General features: G+C 47.7%; 1 protein-coding gene across 1 annotated transcript in view; it reads right to left on the bottom strand.

Moving 5' to 3' along the window:
• Window positions 1-3,977: 3,977 nt before the first annotated feature.
• MRC2 (mannose receptor C type 2) overlaps window positions 3,978-23,589 on the bottom strand; it is a 65,808-nt gene continuing 46,196 nt past the window's right edge. Inside the window, exons 17-30 of the mRNA XM_033169123.1 lie at window positions 21,933-22,093; window positions 19,432-19,499; window positions 19,204-19,304; window positions 15,234-15,373; window positions 14,533-14,638; window positions 13,667-13,830; window positions 12,625-12,733; window positions 12,037-12,275; window positions 10,788-10,956; window positions 10,375-10,524; window positions 8,709-8,828; window positions 7,501-7,680; window positions 6,425-6,451; window positions 3,978-4,857 (exon numbers count right to left, since the gene is read on the bottom strand). Of these exons, the coding sequence (XP_033025014.1) occupies window positions 4,637-4,857; window positions 6,425-6,451; window positions 7,501-7,680; window positions 8,709-8,828; window positions 10,375-10,524; window positions 10,788-10,956; window positions 12,037-12,275; window positions 12,625-12,733; window positions 13,667-13,830; window positions 14,533-14,638; window positions 15,234-15,373; window positions 19,204-19,304; window positions 19,432-19,499; window positions 21,933-22,093 (1,955 nt within the window). The 3' untranslated portion in view covers window positions 3,978-4,636. The remainder of the gene's footprint in view (window positions 4,858-6,424; window positions 6,452-7,500; window positions 7,681-8,708; window positions 8,829-10,374; window positions 10,525-10,787; window positions 10,957-12,036; window positions 12,276-12,624; window positions 12,734-13,666; window positions 13,831-14,532; window positions 14,639-15,233; window positions 15,374-19,203; window positions 19,305-19,431; window positions 19,500-21,932; window positions 22,094-23,589) is intronic.

Raw genomic sequence — 23,589 nt, 5'->3', positions numbered from 1 at the left:
GGAGGGAGATTCCTACAGGTGAGTATCAGATAGCCAGGGCATTCCCCTTGTGACAGAACTTTCAGGAGAGATGCTCTTAAGGCATCTCTCTCCTTCCCACCCATCCCTGCTGTGTCATGCAGCCAACAAAGACTGCCAATTCCTGGGTTCTGTACAGTATCTGCAATACTGCCAATGCTGGATTGCTGTTAAAATAGTAATAGCAGCAAATGCAGCTAGAATGACTACAGATTACAGTGGACCCTCCGGATACGAATTAAATTCGTTCTGGGGGTCCGCCCGCAACCCATAAAGCCCATAGGCAGAGGCACTGCTTCTGCGCACGTGGCACAATTGAGCGCTTCTGCACATGTGGCGAAACCCGCAAGTATACACTTTCAGGTTTGCCGCATTCATAACCCAAAAGTTACATAACCAGAGCGGTACGTAACTAGAGGGTCCACTGTATACTAAGAGCCCACACTGGAAAGAGGGCCTGAAACTTGAAGCTTAGAGCAAATTTCTCCCATTTTCATGATTGCAGCAGGCAGCACTTGAGGAACTTGCACTTACTGTTGTGTTGCAATTGCCGGTGTCAAATGTGAAAAGATGGCTTTTGAAAATGTGTATTATTGGGACGTGGGTGGAGCTGTGGGTTAAACCACAGAGCTTAGGGCTTGCTGATTAGAAGGTCGGCGGTTTGAATCCCCGCAATGGGGTGAGCTCCCGTTGCTCGGTTCCTGCTCCTGCCTACCTAGCAGTTTGAAAGCATGTCAAAGTGCAAGTAGATAAATAGGTACCACTCCAGCGGGAAGGTAAATGGCATTTCCGAGTGCTGTTCTGGTTCGCCAGAAGCGGCTTAGTCATGCTGGCCACATGACCGGAAGGTGTACGCTGGCTCCCTCGGCCAGTAAAGCGAGATGAGCGCCGCAGCCCCAGTCGGACACGACTGGACCTAATGGTCAGGGGTCCCTTTACCTATTACTGGTATTAGGCTTTAGAGCGAATTGATTTGCATATGGAGAGGCACTTTGGATGTAGTCATCTGCCCCAGCGGTGGAGTCCTTTCCCAAGGAAGCCTCAAATAGAATGGCATTCCTCACTGGGTGTCATCGAGAGCTGTCATGCCTTTCACAAACACGTGCGCTCTTTTTCAGAATGGGTTTGCTTGGTCCATTGTGTTTTAGCACTGAAGGGCTTAACTGGTACAGTGTAGTACCTTGAATTGTAGCTCAAAAGACAACTTTTCACAGCACCTGCCTCAGTTTCAAAAAGAGAGCAGTGCTTAACCTCCTTCCCTTACTGATGATGTTACCACTCCCGTCTTCTATCTAGACATGTGCATTAGAGTTTTTAAGAGTTTAATTCCAGAGCTTTCTCCACATGTTGATACAGTTCAGTGGTTGATACATTGGGTGGAGCCCACTAGCATTCAGATTGTCTTAGCTGAGAATGAGCTTCCCTGGCTGCTCTCCTAAAAGCTATGTGAGCAGTTTGTGAGGTAGGCGATGGGAAAGCTAAAAGGTTTGGGACAAGTTGAGTTGAACAATTGGGCTGAGCCCACATTTCGCTCATCTTAAAAGACTGCAAGACTGACATTCTCGAAATTCATCTTAAGTCCAAATATAGTCACTGAAGAGGAATTTCTGCCATTACCAATACTGGGATCTATCAAAGTTGAATTTTTGCAACTTTAATTAAAATGACGCACTGCACAGTGAATGGTAAATTCTGAGAAAGCAAGAAATGAATCGTCAAGGGGCAAAATAGATTTTTGGCTTCTTGCGACTACTGAAAACCATGGAAAAAGATGAAGAGTCTGCTTTTGCTGAAACGGATGGGGAAATGAAGCTTTATTCCAAGATTCTAGAAGGCTTTTTTTTTTTTTTAAAGCAAAAGTAATTACTTTAAAAGTTGCCAGTTTCTTTTCCAGCACCTTTTCACATTATTCAGAAGGGTGATAAGAAATGCATTTAATCTGAGGCATTTTTCCAGTAATTGCAAACAAACAAACAAACAAACAAACTTCTCATTATTTTGGGATATACTTCTTCCCTCCTTGTACAGAACGCAATGATAGTTGTCTGGTTGTGTTTTATTCATCTTGAAAGCAAGGAGGGAAATAACATTGTCAAGACTGTTGTTTAGCGGTGGTTATGGCACTGTCATAATTACTGAGGGAGAGTCTGAGGGAATAGCAGCAGCATATGTATCTGGGAAGAGCCTTCCCTCCCTTTCAGGCCTGCTATTGCACTTAATTCCTGAATATATATTGACCAGCAGGCTTGCCTTCTTGGCAGAAGGTATTTCCATGACAATTCCTTTGTCAAAACGTTGAAGCAAGTGCTCATACTGCACATCAACATTCTGGGGCAGAAGCTTTGGTTTCAGAGAATATCCATTTCAGTGAACATGGATACTGAGTTCTTATGCCCGCACCATTTTCACGCCTGCATTGGAATCCTCTGTTCAATATTGCTGCAAAAGGGTTAGTGCTTCATTTGTAAAATGAGAGGTTCCCAGCACTCGAGCCCAGAAATTGGTCTTTTTGCCTGGGAGCTTAATTGCCCAGACACACAAGGCTTGCCTGTGGCTACTTACGAGAGAGATGAAGGCACACTACATATTATCAAAGGCATTGTTATTTCACACATCTCATGGTGGAGTCCAGGGCAAAGTCATTCAAATTAAGCCCTGAAAAATGATCCCCTGAGCAGAGAAGCTGTTTAGCATTAGCCATAAATCAATATGTATGAACATCTTTATCTAAACCAAAAGGAAGCCCGGGAAACAAGCAGCAGTCATCAAGGGAAAAGGAACTGGAAAACTTAAGATTGTCTCAGAAACTCCCCATACCATGGCCTGGTATGGCAGCTTCCAGGTACCTAAAGATTAAAGAGACAAAGGTAAACATTTTTATGAACACTTAATATCCAGCTTAAGTGAAAATTACCAGATTTTTTTTATATATATACAACAATTCTCATAATTATTTGAGTAGCAGAAAAGAACCATTCTCCCCTTATCACCTTTAGCACAGCCACTGTTCCAAAGTTATTTAGTTGGAAGCAAAGGACAAAATGACAACCACAGCATCCCCTGTTCGATTTTGCCCCCCTTAATTCCACATTTCTTTCACCCAAGGTCTCTCACTAGCTCCTAGCATATGCTATCCAAACCCAAGTTGTATACTTATTCTGGAAGCAAGAAAACTTTAGTGTCCTGTTGCATTGCTTAGAATGATTGAAAATTAAGTGGGAAAGGAGGGGAATTGTAGAACCTTTGGCCATCACATCTACACACAGACACAAAATACCCTCAAAAGAAGGTATAATTGTCAAACATGCACTTTGATACAGTATAAAACGAGAAGTACCAGAAAACAAGTTGTCTATACCTCTTATCCAGCAAGGCAACAACAAAAACAAAATTAAAATTAAAAACAAGTGCCAGTATATTAGTTTTCCACTCAAGAAATGCTGTTGTTCCGAGGACCTTTCTGCAAAAAAAACAAAAAAACTGTTTTCTGCAATAAATATGCATTTGTTTCCCATTTTTCGTTCAGGGCAGTGTTTCTGTTGCGCATACAATGCGTTCTCTTTAAGTGCTCAGACTGCAACATTTTGTTCTTGGGGGAAAAGTAGGCCTTGCCTCGAGTGGACAACTCATGCTCATTGTTCCTGTTCGAAATGCAGTTGTCTCATCCCCGCATTTTACCTACATGATGCACTGTTTCATTTCGTGGTCAGTGGGAAACGACACAACCCCCAGGACCATTTAGTGAACTCCCCACCACCGCCACCTGTTTGTAGAAGGGCTGGTAATGATGTTCAATTCTTTGAAGGCTTATGAGTTTTGCAAGGAAGTGCATATCTAGCCAGGGTCATCGTTAAAAGAGGCAGAGGCAAACAGCAACATTCCTGTCTTCTTCACCGCCCCCAAGCTCACACCCGTTACTCATTTGTCACCAAGAGGTCATTTTGAAGCTGTGAAAATGCTTGTGGCACCACTTTCAGTCGTTTTCGCAGAAAGGCCCTCTATATGGCAACAGAATTTAACAGCAGAATGGTTGCTATGGTAGTGGCATGGCTGGGGAAGAATTTATCTTGGGGTATCTCGGCATCAGAGGCATAGAAGATCGAACCACCGTTATTAGGAATTCAAGGGCCCACCACTCTTTTAATTATCCACATGGCTTCAAGAAGTAATCCAAAATAAGACAGGCGTGTTCTTACCAAGAGGAACACGAGGAAACCCGGCAAGCCCTTCCCTGTTTTAATATTAGAACCAGGAAGAAGTAATGCTTGCATTTTCATTCTCTAAGGAAATGTGGAGAAGACACTGCAGAGACTGGAGCACCCAAAATGAGGTTTTCTAACTCTCTCTCTCCAGCAAATGAACCACCTTCCCTTTTCTTCCATGGCTCCTCTTTGAGAAGGGCAGACGTACAAGGCCAGGGTTGAATTTCTTCTAGTGTCACATACAAATGGGACTTTTTTTTTTAAGCATTTCTCCACATCTCCTTAGTAGTTCACAGTCCTATCTATTGACCCTGCTGTTGCCCTATGCTGTCCTCGGGGGCTTGCTGTTGAGATGGCATGTTATGACAGGTATTCACATCCCTCCCTCCCCCCACCCCGGCTCGCCAATTCCACCACTAGTCTTGCTGTTCATTCATCTCCATATCAGACACCAGAATGTTCTTCTCTGCAGATTCACTGGGGTTGGAGTTGGTACGGCTGTAACGGGCACTCTCAAATGCCCCTCGCTCCGAGGTCCACCGGCGCTTGTACAGATAGATAGCAACTGCTATCAGTGCACACAGTGCTAAGGAGGAGAGGATAACAATCGCAATGGCCTTTGTGTTCTCCAGGAAAGCTGCAAAAGAGAGGGAAGAAGGGTCAGAAGGGAAGGAGACCAGTTTCTGTGGAAGAGCGTGGGGGGAGACTTTGTGCACGGAACTGGGCAGGATTAGTTTCAGTTTGCTTAGAATTTTGAGCAGACACATCGAAATGGGGAAACTCTTGCCATTTGGGTTTCAAAAGAAGGAAATCTCGCCAATTCCCCACCTAACATTTCTCTGCCAGAGGCGCAACTTTTGCACAGATCTGTCTGTGCTAAATATAGCCCCTTTGTGTGCCAAATAACCAAATTCTGGGGTGAATATTATAAACAGATGTGTTAAATTCGGTTTGCAGAATGTATCCAGCTTCTCTAATCATGGGCGAGGAGTAAGAAAGTATGCAGAGCACGGAGGTGCCACCCACTCACTACTAGAAGCTCTGCTCATTCCTCCATCTAAATTGTTGCTTGCCACCCTGCACTCCATTCGGAGGGGGGGGGGAAATTAATAAAATAAACTAGGTCCCCAGTTACCAACAGTTCAGTATAAATGTAAACAGAGTCCCTTGGAATGATGAATTCTGCTCAAGACAAAAGTTCTATAAATATGAGAAAGCATGGATAGCTCAGTTGGTTAGAGCGTGGTGCCGATAATGCCAAGGTTGCAGGTTCGATCCCCGTATGGGACAGCTGCATACTCCTGCATTGCTCGGGGTCTCTTCCAACTCTACGATTCTATGATACTCAGTACACCCAGAGGCATACCTAGGCGCCCTTGGCCAGGAGCTGCATCTGCACCCCTCCCTGTCCCTTGCACCCTTGACAACTCCAAGCCAGGGCAGAGAGGTGCATATTTTTGCTCCCCCTTGGGCCTGCATCCTTGGCGGGGTCCAACCCCTAGGATGGAGCAACATCACCAATTGCCTATGCAAAACCATTGAGGTTTTGAGAACATACCGTTCAAGTATTTGCAGTGTCTTAAGGGGGGTTGCGACTTCCCAAAGGGCATGCTTACAAATCTGAGATGGGTTGGCTCCTCCCTTGGCAGTTCACCTTTTTTAAAAAACAAAAGGCAGGTCCAAGTCCTACCTTGCCCTACCTTGGAGAGGAGGTAGCAGAGGGCCCTGGCGGAATGTCCCTTAGTAGCATACGGCACACTACAGACCCTTTTCAGACAATGAATTACGGTGCTGTGTTACAGGCCCCACAATTCCCCTGGTGGGAATTCCTGGTGGAGATTCCTGCCATGGGGTGGTCTCCATTGGAACCCTTCCACCACGGGCTTCCCCTCCCGCTTCAGGTAAGGGGGAGAGGTAGCAGAGGGCAGGTTGTGCTGCAAGCACAAATGAGGAGAGAGGCTGTTTGAGGTAGGCCTGTCCAATTCACTTGTGCCCAGTCATGGCAACTGAAGCAGGTCCAGATTTCCTGCCTCGAATTCTCACTCCCTTCTGTAGTGCAAAAGGCACAAGACTCTGGTTTTACAACCAGTTTAACAGACTGGGAGTCCATCTGTTTCAGGACTGGTGTTCAAAGGAGTGTCAGGAGGCAAAGCCAAGCTCACGTACAAGTAGACACGGCAACCAGTTTCCAGTTTGGTACGTACCTGATCTGGAGAGGCTGCTTTCTTCCGCTGCCGTGGAAAGAGAACCCAGCCAGTGGCGGGAGGAAGAGAAAGAGAGATAAAGAAAGAGGGTGTCATTAATTTGCCTGTTTCTAGTCCTGTTTCATATGTTGCTTGAAGAGAGCTGCTCAAACCATTCCACAGCAACCCCCTCCATGCTTTGCTGTTGCGTTCCTCTGACTTTCATTAGCTGTGTTTCCCTTTCAACCCATAAAAAACCCATATAAAAGTAATAATATATCCTCGCTTTCAATTGCAACCACACTTGTCCCCTTGTCCACTGGTAGAGCAACCCCACTTTCTAGCTCTTTTTGTCCTTCATTTTTCTCCATAAAGTAACATGAATCAAACATATTAAGAGTAATACCTTTACTGGTCCAATTTAGGAAGGATTAAGAGTATGCATGCCTTTCAGGCTTCATAGAACTCTTCATTAGGCAGAATGGAAAAGATTAGATTAGACAAGTCACCCAGCTCCCTCTCTTGAAAGCTGCGTCGCTTTTCACTAGCTGATGAAGAGTTTCATGGACCCATAGAACTCTGCAGGTTCCCACAGCGGCCTAAGCTGACCCAAGAAACAATTTCATTCTATCTCAAGTTTTGGGACTACCAAAGGCCGTCTGCAGAGGACAATCCATGTCTAATATATTCTGTTTAAACCACCCAGCCCCCAAGAGAGCCAGGTTCCCAAAAAGCACACTGGCTGTCTTTGGTCAAGACTGTTTCTCTTTAAATTATCAGCATTATCCAAAAACCACCATCACAACAATGGACTACAAAAAGTCTCAATGCATGAAGAGATATATAGGATTCTATAATTAAACAAAAGAGAAGTAAGGTCAATCCCTTGCAGTCTCTCTGAGCCAACGAAACCCACCTCACTGGCTGCTGATCCTGTGTGATTTACTGCAACTGGCCCTTACAATGTAGTGATGAGGACCCATTAATAAACCCCAACGAACTCCTGCTCTCATTCCCCAATGCTGAAGTCTGACCCACGAACATTAGAAGCCTCGCCCAACATTTTAGCTCCAAGGCCTTCAAAACCACCCGCTTACCTCGGGCTGTCTTGCAGATGACTCCCATGGTGACGTTGGAGCAGGAGCCCAAGTGCCACACCCCGTTGCTGCTCTGGATCCAGTAGCAGCTGTTCTGGCTGAGCATGCTGGGTCCCGTGTCATCCTGCCCCCAGTTAGAATAGTTCACCGCCATGTTGTCATGCCAGACAAGTGTGCCCCCTGCAGAGGAAGGAGAAACATGCTGTGGGGTGGCGGGGTGGGAGGAGAGGGAGAGGGAGGAAGCACCTCTGCTGGACGGCAGAAAAGGAGCAAAAATTCCTTTTCCGAAAGAGGAAACAAGTTGCAAGGATTACAGTGTAGTCTTGCTGGGCAAAAATGCCTGGGTATAAGCCACCTAAAGGGTAGCGCTGTGGTCTAAACCACTGAGCCTCACAGGCTTGCCGATCAGAAGGTCGGCAGTTCGAATCCCCGCGATGGAGTGAGCTCCCGTTGCTTGGTCCCAGCTCCCGCCAACCTAGCAGTTCAAAAGCATGCCCAAAAGTGCAAGTAGATAAATAGGTACCGCTCCGGCGGGAAGGTAAATGTCATTTCTGTGCGCTGCTCTGGTTTCGGTGTTCCGTCGCGCCAGAAGCGGCTTAGTCATGCTGGCCACATGACCTGGAAAAACTCTGCGGACAAACGCCAGCTCCCTCGGCCTGTAAAGCGAGATGAGCACCGCAACCCCAGAGCCGTCTGCGACTGGACATAACTGTCAGGGGTCCTTTACCTTTTTTTTATAAGCCACCTATCTATGTTTAGAAATGCTTTTAAATATGATTGCATATTTTCCCCATTTATCACTGCTTCCATTTCCCTCTCCTCCTGCTGTTTCCCCTGGGTGCAGATTACAGACTTTAAATGTCCTTTTATGCATAGGAATCAAAGTGACAAAGATCCATATGTGGTGTAACTGATAAACTGGCCTGCTCCTCAGTCTCAGTCAGGCATACGCAAATGCGGCCCTCCAGATGTTTTGGGTCTACAACTCTCATCATCCCTAGCTAACAGGACCAGTGGTCAGGGATGATGGGAATTGTAGTCTCAAAACATATGGAGGGCTGAGTTTGCCTGTGCTTGGTCTCTGTTAATGTATTAACGCCACCTTTCATTTACTGCCCCAAACTCTCCCTCCTCACTGCTCTTCATTTCCTATGACGATAACGTGCTGTTAACTACGCACCAATCAATCAAGACATTGCCAGCCTTACCTTTGGGGTTAAAGGCCATCCCCAGCCAAGCTCCTTTGGACTGGCTCTCATAAGCCTGAAGATGCTCCCACACGAATAGGTTCTCGATCTCGTCTAGGATGGACAGCACCGTACCTCCAACTGTGGGGGAAGTGGGAGATGATGGAACAGGAGAAGAAACACAAGCCTGAAAGTTTTACTGGGAAACAAGAGTACAGCCGAGAGACTCTCGCACCGTGCATTTTCTGAACGACACCCTCGTCCACATGAAGGAAGCTCAAATTTTGTCACCAGAATAAAAAAAGATATGCAAATTAATCAACCGTTTTCATATATTCATTTGAGCCAATATTACCGTCCCTCATGTTGAAGAAACGATGCTGTTTGTGTGTCATGAGAACGAGAGGCAGGATTTGATGCAGTTATTTCTTATTCACTGCTCGATCTCTTACACACTGCGGACAAACTTTCCATGAAAAACTTGCCAAAAATACTCATATTCAGGATACTGAGTTTGGTTGACAGAATCACATGTGCCTGCGTGTTATGTGCCTGAAAGCCGCACAAGTTTGCCCTACCTAGCTCCTGTAGCGAAACCTTCTAACCAAAGAGGACCCTTAAACGGGCAGAATAATCCCTACCCCAAGAAAAGCTCTGCTGATTGCCTTATTGCCAATCAACTGCACTTCGTTTTCTCTCCCCTCGAGCACTGGCTCTGCAGGAGAAAGAAAAGGGGGGGGGGGGAAACGACAGTCTATAGACTCTTAGAGTTAGCAATTCTCTGACTTTCTAGGGAGAAAGTTGCCAGGGATTTAGAAGAGCATGTTTGCAGCAACTGGGATTTCTACAGAAACGCATCGCCAATGGCGTGTGCACACTATTCTGTACTGAAACAGGCACAAAGTAGGGGTGACCAGATTCCTTCAGCTCTGGTATTTGGTTATTACTCTGATGTTCCATTGTTGCCGTGGGTTGTCGTCCGGGAATTGTTTGTGTGTGCTAAATATAAAGAGATGAGTGCATTAATGACTTTGCTTTTTAAAAATTATTATCCCACTGAAATATACTCGGAGTCAAGTGTGAATTTCATGCTCTTTATTCAGCTCATAGTAGTGAGGAATGCAGTTCCCCCAAAATGTTTGCTTTATATACACTATTTACACAATGGGCCCCACGTGATTGGCTAATTCCGGGATACTCCTGTATGCCAATCGGAGTGCGGATTCACTTCCACCTGAAGCTGGATTGGGTGGCTCCTGCGGACCAATCAGCCTGCTGCAATCTCAATCCTATTGTTCTGGGACCAATCAGACTGCTGCAGTCTCAATCCTATTGTTCTGGGACCAGTCAGACTGCTGCAATCTCAATCCTATTGTTCTAGGACCAATCAGACTGCTGCATTTTGGATCCTATTCAACTCAGTACAGAACACCCACCTACAAGAACTGCTCCACAGTCCCAAGCGGAGGAATAGACAGGCAGGAAGATGCTGCTGAATAAAACCTCCAGCAGTCCAAATCCAAGCCAAATGCTGGCGTGTGCTTTAGGCACAAGGAAGGAGGAAAGAAACCAGACACAAAGAGAAAAGCCAGAGCGAAAGAAAGCACGACTTTGCGCTGGAAGCCATGTTCCAGGGCATGAGAGCTGGTGCAGGTTGTTCCCTCTGAGCTTCTTAGAAGCACTTTACCTTTCTGACATCTCTTCTTAGCTTCTTTCTGGCCCAGCACGACTTCCATGTGGAAGGCATAGCAGTGATTCCGGAAGGGGATCCAGGATGAATCCTCCACAGATTTAGGGCAGCTCCCATTGTACCTCCACTTGTGGGGGGGAAGGGCCCCTGAAAAAAGAAGAGCTGGTTAGAAGAAATGTCTGGGCCCTTTCTCCATTCAGGCTCAGGACTGACTAGAGCAGGCACCCCCCCCCCAAACTCTGTCCTACAGATGTTTTGGGACTACAGTTCCCATCACCCCTGACCGCTGGTCCTGTTAGCTAGGGATATGGGAGTTGTAGTCCAAAAATATCTGGAGGGCCGAGTTTGGGGGTGCCTGGACTAGAGCACCCCCTCCTTGCCCCTGCGCAGTTCTCTCCCAGATACAGCACCTGTGCTCATTTTGCAGATGGCCCCTTGAAGCTTGGTGTCGCAGCCAGCGGTCCTCCAGGTCCCATCTACATCCATGTATGCGCACCCCACAAGCTGCTGCGGTTCTCCAGCCCGCCAGTTTGTGTAGGAAAGGCTCTCCTCTGTGAACCACGTGTAGCTTCGCCTCCCCTAAAAGCAACCCAACAAACCAATAAAAGATCTGCCAAGTCGGACCAGAGAGAATAAGATTTCTGAGTGGGGAGCTTGTAACCGGGACTGGATGGAGATAAAATCCAAGCGATCAGGAGGGTGCACTTGTAAGGCTTGTGAAATAGTCTGGATTTGTTTGGCGTCCATCCCATGTCCCGCACGGGTAGTTCATTTTCAGGAGTAGGATCCAGCTCTGAAAGCACTCCCTTTCCAGTGACTTGTGGCTTACACTTGGTCCCACCTTGCCACTCTTGGTGTCAGGATTTGGGGAATCCTATCCCTCCCACGGTGGCAGCCAAGAAGCAGATAAACAATAAAAGTTCTTACCAAGTAATTTATTCAATAATCACAGAGAGAGACGAAGGAATGTGGTCTCCCGAAGACAATGGTGTTGCTCCAAGTAAAGACCCACCCCCTACGTCTCTCCTATTCTACGTCGCCCATGCGCCCACTAATCTGAGCTTTCTGCCTCTGAGCTTTTTTGTTCTACTACCCTCAATGCTCGTCTGGTCCTAGGAGAGGGGGGTCAGGAATGCTTTCCAAAGACACTGTGTCAGCTGTCTCTCCCCTGGTGCTTCTTCTTCCTTCTGTTCCTCTCCCAATATTTCCCATCTTCTCCCCTCTGCAGCCTCTGAACTGTGACCTTCTGCAAACCAATGTTGTAAATCTATACTGTCCTTCTGTTCTTGGAAAGGTTCAGGAGAAGGGTGTGTGTGCTGCCCCCACCATTCCTCCTCAGTCCAGCCCCTGACACTTGGGCTCCCATCCAGGAGAGTGTATTGTAGGTCATTTGACCTCTGCAGCTCTGGCTCTAGTGACTGTGCCACTCCCAACTCTGACCCCCACCTGTCCACTAGTACTGGCCCAAGACACTTTGCCGCCTGAAGCAGAGCCCAAAAGCCTATTAGGGCCAACAATGTTGAAAAGGTCTTGCTATACCACTTGGACACTGATGCCTGCCTGTCTGAAGCAGGAGCACCGCCCTGACAAACAGCAGGGCCGGCCCTGCTTCCCTTGCTCTCGCCGCTCTGTCTTAGCCAGTCCCCCTGGCTGCCTTACCTCCTCATTGGACAAGCCAATCCAGAGCGGGGCTCGCAGGCTGCTCACTGCTTGGGTGAGGAAAGCCTGAGTGTACGGCTCCGTCATGCTCGCCAGGCTTGTATTGAGGCTCTCGCACAGGAGCATGGCTTCCTGCCACCTGAGAGGCTTCTGCAGGATGCGGTAAGTGCTGTTGAAGTACGAGAGGGTGGAGTTGGGAGCAGGGGGGAAGGTTGCTGGGGAAGGGCTCAGGGCAGGATCTGGGGGTGGGGGAAAGGAAGAGGACCAGAGTTCCTTAGAACTGGAATAATCGTAGTTTGCACTTCCACCCCGCCCTGCCCCAGAGCCATTAACGTAGCAGTATTGGTTTAATTCAGCTTTTTGAACACCACACAAATGTGCTTCTTGGTGTGTTCCCTCCCTGCTCTTTCCACCACCAGCCATTTCTTGCTGCTTTCTCACTCGCAGCTCTTTGCGGGGAGGTCCAAGAAACAGTGGCACCTTGGATAATTGCCAAGGCACATTAACCCTCCCTGTGCCAGGCACAGCTGCAGGCCGCCTGACCCTCCCCACCCCTGGTCCCCGCTTGCATCTTTCCTGCATTCTTACCTTTCCTCCTCTGGCAGATGAAGCCATTTTTCTCCTCCAGGCAATTCCTGTCATCCCAGCGGCCAGTGAACTGGGGCGGGATGCCATGCCAAACCACAGCGCAGTTGGTCTGAGAGAGACAAGAACCAGGAGCGTCAGTCACTCACCTGTGCCCACAGTGGGAAGGCTGTTCACTGCATGCCATCAGCTGGGGCAGTTTGCAAGGCTCCATCCAGTCTTGAGGGTATGCAGTTGCAACATACCTCTACATGCAAAAGCCCCTGACAACTGCTGTAAATCTGCAGCTGGCGCAGAACACCGGCACTGAGTTGAGGACAGACACTAAATATTTCTGCAGAACTCACTAGCAACAAGATACAGTTAGGTAGCCGTGTTGGTCTGCCATAGTCAAAACAAAACAAAACAAAAATCCTTCCAGTATGCCATCAAAGGATACTGTCGGCATCCATCTGTCTCGGGAGGCAATGGAGTGTGCTTCTGGGGGTGAAATCAAACCGCTGCGTTGGCACCTAAGTGACCTCCCTGGGGTGTAAGCCTGGGCTGTATGGAGGTCCTGGGCTGCCCAGATGACAAGACACCCACCCCACCACGGCCTTGTTGGTGTGGCCCAGGGCGATGTTAGAGGAGGAGGGCTGGCCCATTTGGCATCGCAAAGATTGAGACACGACAAGCACTTTTGCTGTTTGTTTTCACATGCGCCTCACAGTGACAACAAAAAGCCGGCTACTCAATCTGCTTTAAGAAGCTGCCGAGGGCCGCCAAAGACAGCCTTGAGGGCCACGTGTTGGACCACCCTGATCAAAAAGGTATTGGCATAGGAAACAATGGGGCGAATAGCTCAGCTGGTTAGAGAACGGTAATGATAATGCCAAGGTTGCAGGTTCGATCCCCGTATGGGAAAGCTGCACATTCCCGCATTGCTAGATGATTCTCGGGGTCCCTTTCCAATTCTACAATTCTATGCAACGCGCATGAAAAGTTGAGGCTCCCCAAAGAGCTAGCTACAAAATGGGGTGAGGGGATCCCCCAGGGTTTGGCTCACCGGGTTCTCATTAGCTGTGGATGCCCCACATCCGGAGGGCTCACCAGGACCCCAGTTCACAAAGCTGACAGGCTCAGCTTCCACCCATTGGAACTCCTTCTTTGCATCCTGGAGGCCGATCCACAGGTCAGAGGTCACATTTGGAAGAAGAGTGGTTATAAAGGCTGTAAGTGGGAAGAAAGGGCACGTTACCGGAGGAAGTCAAATGAAGATGCAAAGCTTAGTTTTCATAGGGACTAGAGACCAGAGTTCAGTTTTGCCATCAAGTGCTTCCCCTAAAAAGAGACGTCCCAGGGCCCTCTAACTGCCTCCGAGGTGGGCGAGGGAAAGACAATGCTTATTCAGTGGGTGAGGGAAATACAAGCTGTCCTTTCTCAGAGGCACTCTGTTCTCTATTACTCCTTCATATATTATGATGGACTGTTCTTAATTTTCTTGCAATCACTCCAGTAATACGATGATGGTTTTATTTATACCCCACCCATCTGGCTGGGTTGCTCCAGCAACTCTGGGCGGCTTCCAGCAGATATAGAAACGTAACAAAACGTCAAACATTAAAAACTTCCTGATACAAGGGCTGCCTTCAGATGTCTTCCAAAAGTTGTTTAGTTCTTTAACTCCTTGACATCTGAAGGGAGGGCGCCACTGCCGAGAAGGCCCTCAAACCAAGGGTCCATTCCAGTCCAGTGTTCAGGACAGTAAGTTCGCAAATGCCTGACTGCTCCATGGGTTTTCTTCAGCTCATGGAAGACACTTGCCTGAGGCAAAAGTGGATCAGTTCCCAGAGGCGAGGCGAGGCAATGTGTGTGTGTGCACGCACGCACACCCACACACCCACAGTTGTCTTGTGAACAAAGGGCCCTTACCTTGCTCAATGTAATTGGAGATGGTTGCCAGCACGCCCCCCTGAATCTCACACCTTCGCTTCGCCTCTTGCCAGGTCACCTGCTCTTCGCTGTTAATCCTAAAGCACTGCGTTATAAAGTTGACAGAAAAGGAGATTTATAAACAGCAGAGATTTCAGGCAGGGTATTTCCCCCTCCTGTGACTTTCACATTTATTTTATTTATTTTCAATTTTATCCCGTCCTCCCAAAAAGCTGAAGATGGTTTCCACTCTCCGCAACAATACCATGAGGTAAGAAGGTAAAAGATATCAAGGCATATGAGAGAAGGGGAAATGGAACTACACACAACTACGCAGGCAGACTTGCAATATGAATCAGCTATCTATCTGAAATCTCACTCCTCTAAGCTAGGCTGGCGGACAGTGATTTGAACCCATGTCTCATCAGTCCTAGATTTGACACTCAATATACTACCCTCCACACTGACTCTCTTATGTTCACAAACAGAAGGGGGAAATTCAATGGGTTTTCTGGACCAGGAATGTCCATCAGTCAAATTTCTGCCCTTCTGCATACCCCGCAGGAGTTAATTCCACACCACCACCCGTCCAGTTCAAGGGGGACCTGGCACACAAACATTCCTGGCAGACTCCCCCCCCCCCCGGACTCCCCCCCCCAAGAATGATGGAGCCCGGGGCCAGGGAAAGCGCTTCCAAGTACCTTATTGCCAACAGCATGCCAGCCCTGGGCACAGCTGCCAGGAGTAGGCACCGGTAGGGGTGGCAAGGAGCCTGTGGTAATATTGGTGCGCTTGCAGATGTAAGGCAGAGCAGTGAAACACTTCTGGTCACCCCAGTCCTCTGCAGAAGAGGGGAAAGGAGAAGAATGACAGCAGATTCTGTATTTTGCTTGGTTACAATGGCACTCTCAAAGTAAGAAACAGCAGCCATCACAGCCTGTCCCAACGTTTTGTATAAAAAAAATTCCAACACAGAAAAACCCCAAACCTGGGTCAGTTTTCTCTTTGGGGCATAACATTCTTTATCCAGCTGTCCGATAATTGTTGCACAGTGGCACCTTGGTTTTCAAACTTAATCCATTCCAGGAGCCCGTTTGACGCCCGAAACGGTTCGAAAACCAAGGCACGGCTTCCAATTGGCTGCAGGAGCTTCCTGCACTCAATCAGAAGCCGCCTAAGACATTCAGCTTCCGAAAAATGATCACAAACCAGATCACTCACTTCCGGGTTTGCGGCGTTCGGGAGCCAATTTGTTCAGGAGCCAAGCCATTCGGGAACCAAGGTGTCACTGTATTATAACTCTAAAGACTAGGCAACTGCTTAAAAACAATATCAGACATCCTGGAGAGTGAAGTCAAATGGGCCTTAGAAAGCCTCGCTAACAACAAGGCCAGTGGAAGTGATGATATTCCAGCTGAACTATTTAAAATTTTAAAAGATGATGCTGTTAAGGTGCTACACTCAATATGCCAGCAAATTTGGAAAACTCAGCAGTGGCCAGAGGATTGGAGAAGATCAGTCTACATCCCAATCCCAAAGAAGGGCAGTGCCAAAGAATGCTCCAACCACCGCACAATTGCACTCATTTCACACGCTAGCAAGGTTATGCTTAAAATTCTACAAGGCAGGCTTAAGCAGTATGTGGCCCGAGAACTCCCAGAAGTGCAAGCTGGATTCCGAAGGGGCAGAGGAACCAGAGACCAAATTGCAAACATGCGCTGGATTATGGAGAAAGCTAGAGAGTTCCAGAAAAACATCTACTTCTGCTTCATTGACTACGCAAAAGCATTTGACTGTGTCGACCACAGCAAACTATGGCAAGTTCTTAAAGAAATGGGAGTGCCGGATCACCTCATTTGTCTCCTGAGAAATCTCTATGTGGGACAAGAAGCTACAGTTAGAACTGGATATGGAACAACTGATTGGTTCAAAATTGGGAAAGGAGTACGACAAGGCTGTATATTGTCTCCCTGCTTATTTAACTTATATGCAGAATTCATCATGCGAAAGGCTGGACTGGATGAATCCCAAACCGGAATTAAGATTGCCGGAAAAAATATCAACAACCTCAGATATGCTGATGATACTACCCTGATGGCAGAAAGTGAGGAGGAATTAAAGAACCTTTTAATGAGGGTGAAAGAGGAGAGCGCTAAATATGGTCTGAAGCTCAACATCAAAAAAACTAAGATCATGGCCACTGGTCCCATCACCTCCTGGCAAATAGAAGGGGAAGAAATGGAGGCAGTGAGAGATTTCACTTTCTTGGGTTCCATGATCACTGCAGATGGTGACAGCAGTCACGAAATTAGAAGACGCCTGCTTCTTGGGAGAAAAGCAATGAGAAACCTAGACAACATCTTAAAAAGCAAAGACATCACCTTGCCGACAAAGGTCCGTATAGTTCGGGGGTCAGCAACCTGCGGCTCCGGAGCCGCATGCGGCTCTTTTACACGGCTGCCGCGGCTCTGGGGCTCCGGGGCAGATACGCCCACCCACTTCTCCAGCTGGCCAGCGGAAGCGACCGCCCTCCAGCTGGCCGGCGGCCCGCCCTCCGGAGGCTGAGGGCGCTGCTCAGGGGCGTACCCAGGATCACCTGGCCTTGAACAGCGGGGCAGCGGGGCTCGGAGGCGGTGGGGACGCAGTAGAGGTGGCGCAGCTCAGCTGAGGGCTCTGGCGGGGAGCGCACCTGAGGCGCGCACGCTCCTTCGGGAAGAGATGGAGCTGGGCGAGCGAGAGGGGGAACTTTGAAGACTCCGCCTCCGCCTCCGAAGCAGGCATCCATGGGAGAGGCCGCCCCCCCCAAGCCTGCCTGGCGGGACCAACCCTGCCCAGCTCTGGAAGTCTTCCTAGCGTGGGAGGCGGCCTTGGGGCGGACAGGGGAGCTCCGGGGTCGGCGGGTATGTGGGACCCCGCAGCATCCAGAGGCACCTGGGAGGCGGGACAGGATGGGGGCAGGAAGGGGGCCTTCAGACACGTGCCCGCACGGGCACTGGAGGCCAGGACTCCTCGGCTGGGTCGTGGGACTGCGGGGGCGGGCTGGCCGCGGTTCCTCTCGGAAGGCTGCTGGCTGCTGCGTTGAGGCGACGACGAGGTAGGCAGCTGCGGGCTGGGCCAGGGGCGGCGGGTGGCAGGTGAGGGCGAGGGGGGAAGCCCTCTTTTTAAAAATGGTCGAGGAAGCGGCGCCTGTTTCCCCGCCGCTGCCTCCTTTGCTCCTGGTTCCGCTCGCAGCATCAGACCGCGCTCTCGCGGGCGCGCATCTCTCTCCGCCCCGGAGCAAGGCCGGGACGTTTTGCAGTTTTTCCTCTGTCCTGAGTGTGTGTTAGGGGAGCCTTGACAAAGCACCTGTTGGCGTGGAAGAGAGGAGTCCTAACTTGGATCTGTGTTCATGTGCAAAATCTATCGCCATTGTCATTAAGGGGGCAGGGAACTCCCCTAAAAAGGTTTGAACACTACGAACTACTACAGCCACCTGTATGCAAGTCAGCACAAACATCACAGGCTTCTCTGGTGCAATTCTGTGCTTTATTTAGCAAGAGAGGAGGTTGGAAGAGGTGAACATAGCCTCTGGTCTGAAATATTAAGAGTAAAAGACACTAAGATTATTGTTAAAGCCAGCAGTCTTCAATTAGACATGGGACAAACATTTAACACAAGTGTGCAGTTGAGGACTCATTTAAAAACAAACAAACAAACAAACAAATCAAATATTTGTATGCTGTTGCAACCCACCTTGGATCAGGCTGTGACCTGGTAGTGGTCCCCAGGGTGGATAAAAATGAATGATTTTTTTTTAAAAAAAATGGATTTTTTTTATTTAAATAGGATTTTTCTTAATTTAAATCGGATTTTTAAAAATAAAATGCACTGTTATATTTGTTTTAAATGTCGCAATGGTTTTGCGGCTCCCAGGTTTTTTTTCCCCTTCGGAAACGGGTCCAAGTGGCTCTTTTGGTCTTAAAGGTTGCAGACCCCTGGTATAGTTAAAGCTATGGTTTTCCCAGTAGTAATGTATGGAAGTGAGAGCTGGACCATAAAGAAGGCTGATCGCCGAAGAATTGATGCTTTTGAATTATGGTGCTGGAGGAGACTCTTGAGTCCCATGGACTGCAAGAAGATCAAACCTATCCATTCTCAAAGAAATCAGCCCTGAGTGCTCACTAGAAGGACAGATCCTGAAGTTGAGGCTCCAGTACTTTGGCCACCTCATGAGAAGAGAAGACTCCCTAGAAAAGACCCTGATGTTGGGAAAGATGGAGGGCACAAGGAGAAGGGGACGACAGAGGATGAGATGGTTGGACAGTGTTCTCGAAGCTACTAACATGAGTTTGGCCAAACTGCGGGAGGCAGTGAAGGATAGGCGTGCCTGGCGTGCTCTGATCCATGGGGTCACGAAGAGTCGGACACGACTGAACGACTGAACAACAACAACAATAATAAGTTAGGGTGCCAGTGATCTTCACATTCCCACTGCCTACCCTGTATGTTTTCAGGGACATCAGCCAGAGGTTCAGGGTTCGATGGGTGTCTGGAGGGACGGAATATTTTTTTAGGAATTATCAGGAGGCTGGTCTGAGCTGATCATAAAGACTGCAAAGGGCCACAGGGATGAATGCTGATCTGTAAGTTGATTAGGAATAGCAGGCCAATGTCTGCATGCCCATTACCCACCTCGGCTAGCGGTCATGTACACACACTTCCTGTCCTTGGTGATAGGCCGGGGCTTTCCTGGTGCCCATGAGATGAAGTTCAAGAGAGAATAATCAGACCACCTGGAGGAGATGGCAAACAACACATTGGGGAGGTTTCCGCATTTTGAACACAAGCAGGAATCTAAGACACACCCCAAAAAATGCTTCTAGGACAGAAGACACTTAATAGTCAGAGAAAGAGACTCACCGAAATCGTCCATCATTCTCATAGGTGCTCAGCCCAATCCACCAGTGCTGCTCCTGTCCCCTTGAAAACTGGCCAAAGGAGGAATTATACACAAAAATGTCAAGGGGGAGAACGGAAAGACTGTCGGAGCCACCTTGATCTTCGGATTGCCCCCCACCAGGCCCTTTTTGTGCAACGATACCAGCATGGAGTCCCCAACGCCTTTTGTTTTTGCCTGTGCATAGCAGTCATTTAGTGCTAGAACCCACTGCCTACCCTACAGAATCGCTGCGATACAATACATAGCCTAACCACTGTCGTCCACGTACCGGTGACCGTAAAGCTGGATCACTACGGTGCACATTGTGTGGGGCTGCCCTTGGCCCTGGTCTGGAAACTCCAGCTGGTGCAGAATGCAATAATAATAATAATAATAATAATAATAATAATAATAATAATAATTTATTTGTACCCCAGCCACTCTGGGTGGCTTCCAACAAATATTAAAATACATTTAAAATATCACAGATTAAAAACTTCCCTAAACAGGGCTGCCTTCAGGTATTTTCTGAATGTCAGGTAGTTGTTTATCTCCTTGACCTCTGAAGGGAGGGCGTTCCACAGGGCGGGCGCCACTACCGAGAAGGCCCTCTGCCTGGTTCCCTGTAGCTTTGCTTCTCGCAGTGAGGGAACCGCCAGAAGGCCCTCGGCGCTGGATCTCAGTGTCTGGGCTGAACGATGGGGGTGGAGACGCTCCTTCAGGTATACAGGACCGAGGCCATTTAGGGCTTTAAAGGTCAGCACCAACACTTTGAATCGTGCTCAGAAACGTACTGGGAGCCAATGTAGCTATGGGAACACATAGCTGTCAACAAGTGACACGACAATTTCAAGGTACTTGCATTGATTTACACAGCACTGAAAAACGTAGGTCCAGGGTACTGCAGGGGCCGCCTGAACACCTTCTAAAATTATTATTATTTAAAGCCCTAAACAGCCTCGGCCCTGTATACCTGAAGGAGCATCTCCACCCCCATTGTTCAGCCCAGACACTGAGGTCCAGCTCCAAGGGCTTTCTGGCGGTTCCCTTCCTGCGAGAAGTGAAGCTACAGGGAACCAGGCAAAGGGCCTTCTTGGTAGTGGCGCCTGCCCTGTGGAACGCCCTCAAGGAAATAAACAACTAGCTGACTTTTAGAAGACATCCGAAGGCAGCCCTGTTTAGGAAAGTTTTAAATGTCTGATGTTTTATTGTATTTTTAATATTTTGTTGGAAGGCGCTCAGAGTGGCTGGGGAAACCCAGCCAGATGGGTGGGGTAAATAATAATAATAATAATAATAATAATAATAATAATAATAATAATAATAATAATAATAATAATAATATCCCAGCTCAATCACTGAGGTCATCTGTAGCTGTCCCATGAGTTGGTGAGGCTCATCTGATTATCAACCCAAAACCGAGCCTTCACTGTTTCCTGCAGAGTGCTCTTCCAACAGATATTCAGCATGCACCTTCTATGTTAACTGTCAAATGTTTGCTGGGAAGTTTTCTTTGCCGCCTATGCTTACGGAGACGATTAAGTATCCATAATAGCTGATTATCCATTTTAATTTTAATTTCCGTTCTTACTGTATTTAACTGTAAAGAGCTTCGAAACTTTTAATTAAATTGCCGTAGACAAATATTTTTATATATTAAATAAAGAAATGAAGAGCACTTGGAATACAACAACAAAGCTGTGTTTATTGTTATTTAAATTATTATTATTAGTTATTACTGTGTGAAACACTAACTGGGAGGAGAAGGTCATAAGCGGCAGCTCACTATGCTTTTGCTACCATCTTGAAAAAAAATTCTTTAGGCAGGCATTTAACATCTAGCCAATTATGTTATGCTGCTCTGGAGTGTAGAACAATATACATATATTTGTAAACTAAAAGAAAAGAAAAGAAAAGCCCTGTGAGCTTCCGCTCTATAAAATGTTGAGAGCTTGATGCTGTCTAACTGTAGCTAGGCCAAAATTTTAAATTCCTTCATTGTTTTCTATATGCAGCTCTCACTTTCATTTGGGGAGGAAATAACAAGCATCTAAAGGAATTGGGTCAGAAAGGCTTCGATTCTGTAAATTAACAGTAGAAAGAAAGTAGCAGGATTCCAAGTACAGTACCAGGATTCTGAGGAAAATTTGCTAAGTGAAAATGAAAATGAAAGATGGCAACCACTTAACAGTAATTTTAACATATTTTTCCTTCTAGAATGGATTCCCTGACACCCTAATACCCATATTTATACACCAAAAGCACCTTCCTTAGGGAAAATGTATTAAGATTATTGTAAGTTGGAGGCCATCTTGTATTTCTCACCTAGTAAATTTTTCTTAAATCTTTGGGAAGACCCAATTTAGTCTCCACTAACCATCAACGTTCCCTTCTTGCCTGAAGGCCCTGCCACAACCGGAAGGGATTTTAAAAACCGTTTCCTTTTTGCCCAAACCCATCGCCGTTCCAGGTGGCTCCATACCTTCTTCAAGTTCTGACCCAGGAAGTCCAGCTCAGCTTCATTGTGAATTGACACCAGCTCAGCTTGGAACCAAGTGCAGATCCTCTGAGCCTGTACCCAAGTTGAATGATGGTCAAAGAACTTGTACTCGGCATCTTGGTATTTCACCCACTCATTGCTCGCTGTGGAGAAACGGGATGTGTTAAGAGACCCTGGGGGAACTTGGTGCTTTCCAGGTGGAGATTGCTTTAGGCAGGTAATACCACCAAAACCTCGTATTTCCCTTAGATGCCCCCGTCAGAAGAGCTGCAACTCTTCCAAGTGTCAACGCAGCTATCTAGTCAACCTAATTCTCTTCCAACAGAGATTCAGAAGGCACATTCAAGGTTTGCTTATGCAGACAGGTTGACCAAACTGTGTAGATTCTAACACAGTACCATGTTTATTCATTAGGTAAAAAGGTAAAAGGTAAAGGACCCCTGGACATTTAAGTCCAGTCAAAGGCTACTATGGGGTTGCGGTGCTCATCTCACTTTCAGGTCGAGGGAGCCGGCGTTTGTCCACAGACAGCTTTCCAGGTCATGTGGCCAGCAGGACTAAGCCGCTTCTGGTGCAACGGGACACCATGGCGGAAACCAGAGCGCAAGGAAACGGCGTTTACCTTCCCGCCGGAGCAGTACCTATTTATCTACTTGCACTTTTGGCGTGCTTTCGAACTGCTAGGTTGGCAAAAGCTGGGACGGAGCAACGGGAGCTCACCCCATTGCAGGGATTCGAACCGCCAACCTTCTGATTGGCAAGCCCAAGAGGCTCAGTGGTTTAGACCACAGCGCCACCCACGTCCCTACTTTATTCATTAATGCCATCCTGGCCAGCCATGTAGCACACATGCGCCAATAAAAACTCACGGCCACTCCTGCTCTGTTGCTTATTCCCAGCACCTGGACATTAGATGACTCCTGCCTTGAAATATGGGTGCTGCAATCCCAGCTGGCATGGAAGTTGGATCCTCCATGAATGTATCCAATCCCTTTTTTTGAAGGCTTTTTACAGTGGTACCTTGGTTCTCAAACGCCTTGGAACTCAAAACGCCTTTGTTCCCAAACACCGAAAACCCAGAAATAAGTGTTTCGGTTTTTGAACGTTTCTCAGAAGCTGAACATCCAATGCAGCTGTCGGCTATTGTTTCCGGGGCGCCTACACCAATCAGAAGTGGCACCTTGGTTTTCGAACATTTCAGAAGTCAAACAGTGCAGGCAAGGGAAAAAAATCATTTTTAATTTTTATCATCTACAATATTGTCTTATTTATTTTATTGTACAGTACGTTGATTATTGCCTTCATTTTACGGATCAGTGGTCTCGTTAGATAGTAAAATTCATGTTAAATTAGGGTTACCAGATGTCCCCGTTTCCCAGGGACAGTCCCCGGATTTACGAATAAGTCCCCGGACGAATTTCATCCCTGGAATGTCCCCGGATTTCATCTAATGTCCCCAGGAAACACAGTCTCAGCAGCCCGGAGCAGTTGGCTCTGGCTGGCTTCAGGAGCTGCTCGGAAGTCCCCATATGATGGTGGCACAGGGGCTCTAAGATGCAGCTTCCGGGCTGCCTCCACCTTCCCTGACCCCAGCAACTAAGCTGTGAAGGGAGGTTTCACGCTACCTATCGGAGCAGCC

The sequence above is a fragment of the Lacerta agilis genome, chromosome 14, assembly GCF_009819535.1.
Source record: "Lacerta agilis isolate rLacAgi1 chromosome 14, rLacAgi1.pri, whole genome shotgun sequence".
Classification (NCBI taxonomy): domain Eukaryota; kingdom Metazoa; phylum Chordata; class Lepidosauria; order Squamata; family Lacertidae; genus Lacerta; species Lacerta agilis.
This window is presented reverse-complemented; position numbering and strand designations above follow the sequence as displayed.